This window comes from Archocentrus centrarchus, chromosome 4 (assembly GCF_007364275.1).
Source record: "Archocentrus centrarchus isolate MPI-CPG fArcCen1 chromosome 4, fArcCen1, whole genome shotgun sequence".
In the NCBI taxonomy this organism is placed as follows: Eukaryota; Metazoa; Chordata; class Actinopteri; order Cichliformes; family Cichlidae; genus Archocentrus; species Archocentrus centrarchus.
This window is the reverse complement of record NC_044349.1, coordinates 6,916,906-6,927,435: the sequence shown is the minus strand read 5'-3', so window position 1 is coordinate 6,927,435 and position 10,530 is coordinate 6,916,906. Positions and strand designations below refer to the sequence as shown.

General features: G+C 39.8%; 1 protein-coding gene across 1 annotated transcript; it reads right to left on the bottom strand.

The window, feature by feature from the left end:
• Window positions 1-1,787: 1,787 nt before the first annotated feature.
• LOC115778503 (methylcrotonoyl-CoA carboxylase beta chain, mitochondrial) lies at window positions 1,788-9,343 on the bottom strand. The gene is made up of 12 exons (XM_030726550.1): window positions 9,211-9,343; window positions 8,139-8,303; window positions 6,704-6,900; window positions 6,319-6,497; window positions 6,104-6,184; window positions 5,680-5,858; window positions 5,387-5,594; window positions 5,175-5,266; window positions 4,482-4,638; window positions 4,184-4,306; window positions 2,986-3,216; window positions 1,788-2,894 (listed from the first exon to the last, which is right to left on the bottom strand). Exons 1-12 carry the CDS (start codon window positions 9,228-9,230, stop codon window positions 2,808-2,810), a joined length of 1,719 nt encoding a protein of 572 aa, XP_030582410.1. The 5' UTR covers window positions 9,231-9,343; the 3' UTR covers window positions 1,788-2,807.
• Between the last annotated feature and the right edge of the window lie 1,187 nt (window positions 9,344-10,530).

The window sequence follows — 10,530 nt, the reverse complement described above, 5'->3', positions numbered from 1 at the left end:
CCTGTGAGATGGTCACTCCCAGGTATTTGAAAGTGTCCACTCTTTCCACCTCAGCACCACTGATGACAAGTGGATGGTAGTCCCTCTGCTGCTTCCTGCTGAAGTCCACGATCAGTTCCTTCGTTTTGCTGACGTTGAGCAGGAGGTGGTTCTCCTGGCACCAGTTCTCCAGGCGGGAGACCTCTCTCCTGTAGGCTGTCTCCTCATTGTGAGAGATTAGTCCCACAATAGCAGTGTCGTCAGCAAACTTGATGATGACGTTGGACTCTGACGTGGCCTCGCAGTCATAGGTGTACAGTGAGTACAGCAGAGGGCTGAGCACACAGCCTTGGGGGGATCCAGTGTTGAGGGTGAGGGAGGATGAGGTGAGGTGACCCACTTGTACCACCTGTGGTCTGCTGGTCAGGAAGCTGTGAACCCACCTGCACAGGGATGGGCCCAGGCCCAGGTCCAGCAGCTTAGAGACCAGCCTGAAATTGGATAGTAACCGTCTGAAAAGCTCAGGATAGCCTGCTACATCATTTTTTCACTTTGATTTTTGGGGTGCCTTTGAATTCATCTGTCTGAAGGTTGATCATTTTCATTTCCATCAAACGATGTGGCATCCTTTCATTCCTATCATATTACCAGTCCATATAAGTATAGATGTCCAGCATGATTTTTTCCCCCACTGGGCTCTGATGTGTTCCTTTAATGTCATTACACACACAATACATGTTATTCTATTTTTCCTATAGCTGGTGGTGAGAAGCAGCCCAGAGAAACTAATGGTGTTACATTAGCAAACGCACCTACCTTTACTGCATAGAAATTTTAATGTTTCTGAAATAATCAAAGCTACAAATGTAAACAGACAATATTTTTGCTACAGATGTTTGAAACAATTTTACTCGAATTAAAAAATTTAATTCCAACTATCATTTCACACAGACAATTACTTGCTACAGTGTATTTGTTTTGACAAAACACTGTAAAAAAAATTAAGTCTTTAAAAACAATATTTTTATAATGTATTATAATATATCCACGAACTTTGTACACAGCTGAAAGTTCTTATGTATATCACATTGTATGAAGTCATCGTAGCAACCACCTGCCAATGGACTAAAATGACCCACTTATGTCAAAGTGTCACTATAGGAAGGTCAGTGAACAAGTGTGTGAAGTTTGATGAGTCTAGCTTGAAGGTCGTTGAGATTCAGATTGGTCCAAGATTTTTAGTGGATGCATCTCCATCCATTTTCTTCTGCTTATCCTTTTCATGGTTGCAGGGGCGCTGGACCCTATCCCAGCTGTCATAGGGAGGGTACACCCTGGACAGAGGTTCTAACTGTAAGGCAACAGCGCTAACCACCACGCCACTGTGCTGACCCTGGATGCACCTATGGTGTGAATTTGAATTTGGGTGAGATCATTCTCGAGTTATGGCCACCATTAAAGTTTTAGTGGAACGGATGCCACCAAGGTTATGACAATAGGTCGACTTTATTTCCTCAAAACAGTTGAGAAAAAAATGAATTATATCCAGCCTTCCCCATTGCTATGTGAAAATAAGCTGCTTATCATTGACACTCAGAGAGATGCATCTTTTTTTTTATATTACATCTAACTTTCTCATCAGGGGTCAATATAGGGTGAACCTTTTAAATTTTATATGAATGTGTAATTTCTCCTTTTTATAACAAAAAAACCCCCTCTGTGATCCTTAAAACATGACAAAAAAAATAACTACACAAAATGTTAAAATTTATAACATAGAGAATGAAATATTTAATGGACTCTCAAAAGAATCAAAAACTTTTTTTAATGTATTTAATACAAATTAAAAACATTACAATAATTACATGATAATTACAAGATTTTTACAAGGTTTTTGTTGGACCAAACTGACAGAAATACAGTGCATGTTTCTTAGGAGGTATGCTTAGTAGATTCAGCTTTTTTAGCATGAGATAATAAAAGATGATGAAAATTCTAGGGAAAAAAAAAAAACCAAAAAAAAAAAAAACCAAAAAGATTTCCATGAGACATTTCCTGATCTGGTTTAAGGCTTAAACGAGAAATGCAACTTTTTCCAGATCTGATCCAAAACAGATCAATAACAGTATCAAAATATCCATGTTAAATTGACAAGTGTTATTCCTCACTGCGAGGAAGACACAATCATTCTTTTATGTATAAGGCAACATCAACCGGTACGCTGCTGCTCATGCTTTGTGTTGTAAAGAACATACAACTGAAGTGAACGGATCAGCTGTAGATCAACTTACTGTCACTGACACACGATCCAGCTTTCTGAGTCAAAATCAGACTGATATAAATGAAGTGTAAACCACTGAGAATACTGTTGCTGTCTGTGATTTGCACTATTATGGTAAGAAATAAGTCATCTGAGATTTTTAGTAGAGGCATCTATGGCATCATTTGAACATCCTAGGTCACATCTTTTATCTTATTCACAAGATTTTCAGAAACCTTGACCTCTGACCTTGAGATTTTTAGTAGACGGTATAAATTTGAACGTCCCAGGTGACATTGTTCTTGAGATATCGGGTTTAAAACGTTGAAAGTTGGCCACCCACCTGGCGGGGTGATGACAATACCCCATCAGCCTTTTTAGCTCCAGAATGCCTTTTGACAACTTGAGAGTAATTATCACATCTGTCACACAGACTTCCACACATTTACAAAGACACTGCATTCATTACAATTAAAAAAGTTAATTCTTGCGGGTCCAAAAAGTGCAATTAATTCTAACTGACGTTTACAACCTTCACAGAAAAAAAGGAGGGGAAGGACAGAAGCCTCTACATACGCAGAAATGCTGACCGTCGCTTCTCTGTAGACAACTGATATTGCTGCTGTTTGATGATGTCCAGGGCATCTCTAAGAACCTGAAGCCAAAAAGAGTCAAGAGTGTTCTTGAATGTTTCCCAAACTGACTAATCTCTGCTTTAAAAAAAAAAAAAAAAAGTGTAATTTTACCTTCCGGGTGTTCTGAGGCAGAATGACTCCATCATCCCACATCCTGCCAGAAGAGAAGAAAGCTGAGCTCTCCTCCGCTAACCTCCTGTTCAGTTTCTCTTCCTGCTTCTTCTGCTCTTCATCTTGCTCACCATCAATGGGAAGCAGAGAGCTGACGTGACCCGGAGCGGTAACAGACACTTTGGCATTGGGCCAAAGGAACAAAAAATTAGGATCAAACGCCCGTCCACACTGGTGAGGAACAAGGAAGGATTTTTTTATTGTAAGCCACAGGATTAGTATTAATTACCAAGTTGTAAATAATAAATAAATTCTAGACATTACCAACTAGAAAAACACAGTTTGTACAGTTCTAATGAGCTTAAAGTCAATATTTGGTATGACCACCTTTATTCTTTAGCACAGCTTGAACTCTCAGGCAGCTTTCATGTCATTTTTCAGGAATAGTTCTCCAGGCTTCTTGAAGGGCATTCAAAGCTCTTCTTTGGATGTTGGCTGCCTTTTGTTCTGCTCTCTGCCATGATCATCCCACACTGCTTCAGTAATGTTGTGGTCCGGGCTCTGGGGAGGCCAATCCATGACTGATCGTGTTCCATTAGATGTTTTTCTATCCAGGTATTCTTTTACTGCACTGGCAGTGTGCCTGTGATCATTGTCATGCTGATAAATGAAGACTCTTCCAATCAGATGGTTTTCAGACAGTACTGCATGGTGGATCAAAAATCTGACCACACTTTTCTGCATTCATAATTTCATAAATTTTGACAAGATACCCCAATACCACTGGGTGACATGTAGCCCCAAACTATGAAATCTGTTCATCTGTCGTATATAGTTTTTGGTTCTTTTGAGGCCTGTCACCTGTCCAGTTTCCTCAGTTTTTTTTTTTTTTTTTTTTTTTTTTTAAGTGGACTGAAAATGAGTGAAAAAGCAGCCAATGTGCAAAGAAAAAAATTTGAAGACTTTCAGAAAGTCTGGAGAACTATTGTTCATGACCCCTTTAAAAAAAAAAAAATATGACATGAAAGTCCAACTCCTTGGAAACAAAATATAAAGAAATGATGGGTGGCTCAAGACTTTTGCACAGTACCATACATTTCAAGCTTTTCAGGACAACTGGTCATCATTTCTTCATTAAATATGATACCAACTTTCAGTTAAGGAAGCTAAAAAGACTAACATTTACTGAGCAGCTCACCATAGCATAGCTGTCTGCACCGTGGCAACCACCAATCACCACGGTGATTTTGGGGACGGAGGCGGATGCTACCGCTGACATCATTGAACCCTGAGCTTTCAGACGGTTACTATTCATCTCTGCCTGGAGGAGAGACAATAATAAATGAGAAACAGGATGGTTTTTATATATCATCTTTTTACACTTACTCAGGACGCAAAGCGTGTCTACACTATAAGCCGCATTAACACGTGCATTCATATATTTTGATGGACCTTGACTGCTTGTGCATTAGTGGGAATGAAGTGTGAGTGAATACCCGTTTTGTGGACGGTGTTAGCGCTGCTCCAGGTGCCGTGTTCTGGAGGAAGAGGAGCGGGACATCTCTCTGGTCACACAACTGGACAAAATGGCTTCCTTTCAGCGCAGCCTCATATGACAGCTCTCCATTGTTTGCTAATATTCCCACTAGGTGACTTACACAGTGAATATGCAAAGAAAGAATTACCACCAGCTTTATTGGGAGAACATATAAACATACATGAATATTTTGTGTTTGCTAATATACCAGAAAATTGGTGGTTTTACAAGTGAAGCTTTATGAAGTATTACTTAAATCTCCATTATTATCCACATGTACAGGTGTATCTTTCTACTCTTGGTTTTGTTTGATGTCATAGTTTAGCTAATGTCCCTAATTTGGCCAAGAGCTCAACCTACCTACTGCAAATCAGCGGCAACCAATCAGAAGACAGCTGATTTAAAGGAAAGACAAGGGAGCTAAAACTGCTTGTTTCAGGCGGTGGGTGAATTGAGAGGCTCCATCACAGCCAGTAGACAAGCAAAACCATGCACTCACTGCCACTGCCATAAACTCTACTTGTTGACATTGTATTCTTTTTTTTTTTTCCACTCCTGATTGCATATTATTATTGGACTCAACTAGAGTAGCTCTGCGTGATTAACAGTTTAAAATGATCCATATTTATGTATGTGTGTTGGTATCTTTTACCCATGTATCTTTGCAAAGCCAGTGACAAGTGAGGTTCCATAGCGAGCTTTAAACTCCAGAAAGCGGCTCCCATCTACCAGCCGACTGACTACCTGAGCAGACCCACAGAAACAACCAATTACAGGTCACAGAGCCAAAACGCAGCATAAGAGGCACAAACTAATCAGTCTAGAGAACTTTGTGCATTTTTTTCCAATCATATACAGTCGTACCATTTTAACATCCAGGCTGTAGTTATAACTCTTAGGAGCGAGCCCTAAAAGCTCCTCTGAACTGTGCAGCGGCTCCTCCTCTGCTTCCCTCTTCTTTGCCTCCTCCTCTTCCTCAGGCAGTTGGAAGTTGAGGGTGGATATAATGTTTCTAGTGTAATCAAAACCCTCCTTCTCCTCCCAGGCAAAGTGGTCCACACAGCCACTCACTCTGAAACAAGACAGTAAGTTGATGCATGGTGACATTAACTAATTCTTCTGTTATTAGTTAGGACTGGTTTGCTGTATGGATGTACTCAGCATGGAGCCTGGCCCCTCCCAGCATCTCTGGTGTCACTTCCTCTCCAGTAGCAGCTTTGACAAGCGGTGGTCCACCCAGGAATATGGTTCCTATTTGGTGCACCATTACAGTCTCCTCCGCCATAGTGGGGATGTAAGCTCCGCCCGCCGTGCATGACCCGCACACGACGGCTACCTTTAGGATGATTCATTTTTATATGAAAATCCTCTGCCTTTGGAGATTAAGGAAGCTAATTTGTAATAAAGGTCTAAAGATATAGTGGCCCTCAAGGGGTGAAACACACCAGCAAAAAGAAAAACCAAACAACAGTTCAGAAAACAAGTACCATCATAAGACCTCACATGACTAAAGTAGAAACATTTTTAAAGGCAGTGTCGCCTATAAACAGTGATCATCATCTGTGTAAAGACCATCTGTACCTGGGGGATCTTCATGGCAGACATCATGGCTTCATAATAAAACGTCCTTCCTCCGTGATTTTTATCGGGAAAGATCTCTGACTGGACATTTATACACAAACAAATATTAAGAAATGGAAACAGCAGTTAGCATAATTCAACTAGTATTGACATCCTCTAAAGAGAGACCCCTAAAGCGTGTTAAATCTGAGGTGTGCTTAAGCATGTGTGCTAACCTGGAGCGGCAAGAAAGCTCCCCCAGAGTCAACCAGGTAAACACAAGGCAGCCGGTTTTGGATCGCTATTTCCTGTGCTCGAAGCTGCTTCTTTACTGTGATCGGATACGCTGTGCCTCCTTTCACCGTGGCATCATTCGCAAGGAACACACACCACAGGCCACTGATCCTCCCGATTCCTGAATAACATTTATACAGACGCACAAAAGATGCAAAGGTCACGCATAAAGTGTTGGATCGCCACAAGGTGAGAAGTAAACGGATGAATGTCTGAAATAAAGGAATAAACAGTGCATTAAAGACATTTAATCAGACTAGTGTGACTACAGCTACACACTCTATAGTTAGTTCCAAATATTTAGGATTGCAGCTAGTGGTTTCTGACCAGTCAGACAGCCGGCTGAAGGTATGTCCCCGTACGGAAGACCCAAACCAGCAAACGGTGACAGCTCCAGAAAGTCCTCATCATCCAGCAGGAGGCGCAGCCTGTCTCTGACCAGCAGCTTCCTGTTTCTCTGGGTGTGCCTGGCTATGCTGCTCTCCCCTCCCCCTTCCCTTACCTTCTTCCTAAACTCTGTGTACCTAATAAACAGAGATAGCCAGAGCCAATGAATGATACAATTCTGGCTACATGTGCAGCTAAATGTTAAAGCAGCGCAACACACTGTCATACACAAACACACACACAGGGTCCTCACTTTGAGATTTTTTTTTTTTTTTTAAATCAACATAAATTCAACAAATCAAATCTAAAAGAATTACTTGATTTAAAACAACAAAGCAAATACAACATGAAATACAAAAAAATATACAACATGCATGAACATTTATTAAAAGTTATGGAATATTATTAATAATATTAACATTAGCGTTTCACCTGCTTCCCACACACCTGATCATTAACACCACCTTACTGAGATAATACGAGCGTTTTACAGCAGGACACTCTGAAAGGTACAGGGCAGTGTTCAGGACTAAGATTAGGAAAGGCTAATCCACCGCGGTGTGGAGATTTTCTCTAAACACAAACGCTAAACTGGGAAAAACACTTTACCCTGCATGACATTAAAATGCTTACCGTTGCATGGAGATCTGGGTGACTGGTTTGCAGATGTTGTTTAAGATTTGTCGTGTTTTTACCCGAGATATTTGTCACGGTATCAAAGGACAAATGTGTCCATACATCGGTTCTTCTCTTTCTACCTGCTGACATTATTTACATAACTTAGTTTTATCGGAAGTAAAGAAAACTCACAGGCTAGTTTGTCCTTCCCGGGTTTAGAGCAAATTTGTGCAACTGTGCGTGTGATTGGATATTTTCCTAACTTGTCCCGCCCTGTCACCAAATTAAATCAGTTCTCATTGGATGTCGTCCCCCCCAAGCATTTTCGTCTCGTTTTCATTCGTTGACCAAAGTGTCAATTAATTTTGTTATCGTTTTTATTCTTTTAAGATAAGATAAGATAAGATAAAACTTTAATGATCCCATGACGGGAAAATTTGCACATTACAGCAGCTCAGTATGAGTAAAAAACAAATGAACTAAAAATAGAATAGAATAGAATAAAATAAAATAAAATAGAAAAACACTATACACATATACATAAGCACTATATACATAAAATAGGTAGGTAGTTTTTATTTAGTTATCGTCTCGTTATCCTCATGAAAAAAAGGGTCGTTGACGAAAACTATGACGAAAATATTTCGTCAACGAAATTAACACTGGTGAAAATCATGCATTAACTAATACGTACAAGTAATAGCTCACTAAGTCATGTAGGCAAACTTCAAAAGAGCACATTGATGAGCGAACCTACTTCTTCAAGCAGGCGTTGCTATTTCGGAGGTTTGCTTCATAAATGTGTTTGTGGATGGGCCAAAAAGGCAGGTCCAGCACAGGGAAGGCACTGCGGAGGGCTCTCCTCTTCCCAGCAGCGGAGCTCATATGACAGACTGAATACTGCCGGTGGCACTCAACAAACCTGCACCACAAGATTCAGACAGTGAAATGCTTTAAGGCTTATTTGCGACACGATGGCAAAAGAAAAGATGAGAGGATAGAATAAATGAAAATTAAATTAAAATCAAATTGTTACAACTCCAGTACACTGGTTGCAGTACTGTTTTATTATTGGGCAAAGCTTTAATGGTTTATTCTGCCAGTACACAGACTGGGTTCTCTCTCATTTGGTTACATTAACTTAGGTTTGCTGACTTAAGTTGTGCTTAGCTGTTTAACCTATTTAATAAACCTGCTTATTTTCATTCCTCTGGGGTATAATAAAATCAGAATTTTCAACATTACAGTTTATGTTCCTTAACAAAACTACCTCTTTTTAAAATACAAGAAAGCTGCCTGATTGAGTTCAGGCTGTGTTAAAGAAATAATGACTTTCAAACTCATTAGAATTGTACAGCATCTGTTTTTGCCTTATATACTGCATTTCCTTGCATGTTTGCACATCGTGCAATTAATCTCCAGATCTCTCTCTCTTTTCTTGAATTTTCCCATTTCAAAAGTTTCCGGGAGCCTGGATTTCTCAGTTAATGAACTTCTACAATGGTTCCCAAATTTATTTTAAGCAGATGCTTTGATTATGATTTGGATATTTATTTGCACCATGCGTCTTTTGATTCATTTTTATCGTGTATTTTGTTATTTTCTCCGTGTCTTACAGTATAAAGTTATTAAAAATCTTGTCTTTTGCGCAGGTACTTTGACCGGGAACGGAGATTGGCTTTAAGCCACGCCAGTACGCAAAGCCCACCTAAGTAGCTGCCCTATTGGTGGATATATGCGCATGTATACACAACTCAGGAGTTGTAAAGTGTGCCAAAGGTCAGTATGCTGATAAATGACTGTTGCGTGGACAATATCACGCCTCTTACCTTGCAGTGTAGCGGTGCATATCTGCCCACTGTCATACCAATAAAGCACAGCTTATTTACTTTATCATGAGTGCATTGCCACTGAGACCTCAAAAGAAATTCAACCACCTTCCGGTTACTACTGCTGCTTCTTCTTCTTCTTCTTCTTCTTCTTCTTCTTCCTCGAGGTTTACTGTAGGGTGACGCATTACCGCCACCAATTGGTGTGGAGTTTGGATTGGCGCGTAATGCTGCGAGCTACTTAAACTCCACTGTAATTTAAATAAAATGGTACTGTCTGCTCTATACATTTATTCAGAGCTTTAGTTGCTTATTATTTTGCAGGTTTTAAAATATGAATCTTCTAAGATATCATGCTGTATATTGCAAATTCACCCAGCAGACCCAGGAAGGTGATTCTGTTCATCTGGGTGTATGTGACTGAAAACACTACACCCAGAATCATCCTCATGGGATTTCATTACCTGGTTTATTGAGCACGCATCAAGTCACCCAGCAGTATAACAGTAATTAACAATCTCCAGCTGTAACTTTAAAGTGTTATACACAGTGAAGTCTAATTTGTGCTTTTAGGGTACTGAAGTAGGATTCTGACTAAACATAGGCAACTTGTTTTGCCTCTTGACTAAGCAATGTTCATTCTCTTGTGCAGTGCTGCGTTTTTTGTATTACATCTGCAAACTGGCTTATGATGAGCTTGAGTCTGAGCAAAGAACTGCTCTCAATTTTCAGTCCACTGCACTGATTCCTATATTGCAAACATTTATCCTGTGTAAACTGATCACTGAACCTTTTTCCTACACCGAGACAAAGCTCTGGAATAATAAATGCTACTTCTACTTTATTAACTAAACTCTCAGTAAATGCATGTCAAGTCCCTACTCCTGTCTTGTTCTCTTTTTTCCCACTATTTCACTGTCCATCCAAGTGTCTCTTTTTAGGACTTAGGATGTGTTTTCAACACACTTGTGTATAATTTCAAAATAAAATAGGAAGTAACTAAAACATGAGAACATCTTACACAAATGGAGACTTAACAACAGGTGGGAAACACAGGGAAGGCAGGATAAGCTGAAAACTCATTTAAATATAACATACAAGGAACCAAAAAACTCAAACACATAATCCAAAAACAAAACTACAAGAATATAGCAAATCATAAATAGGAAAACTCTAAACTACGGATTAAGAACAACAAACTCAAAACACTGGGTCAAAAGACCCAGAACCTTGACAACTCCCACCACCATGTTTCTCTGTGTGGACGGCATTGTTTGGGTTGCCCGCCTCTCTCTTTTTTTTCTCCAATCATAAACAGCA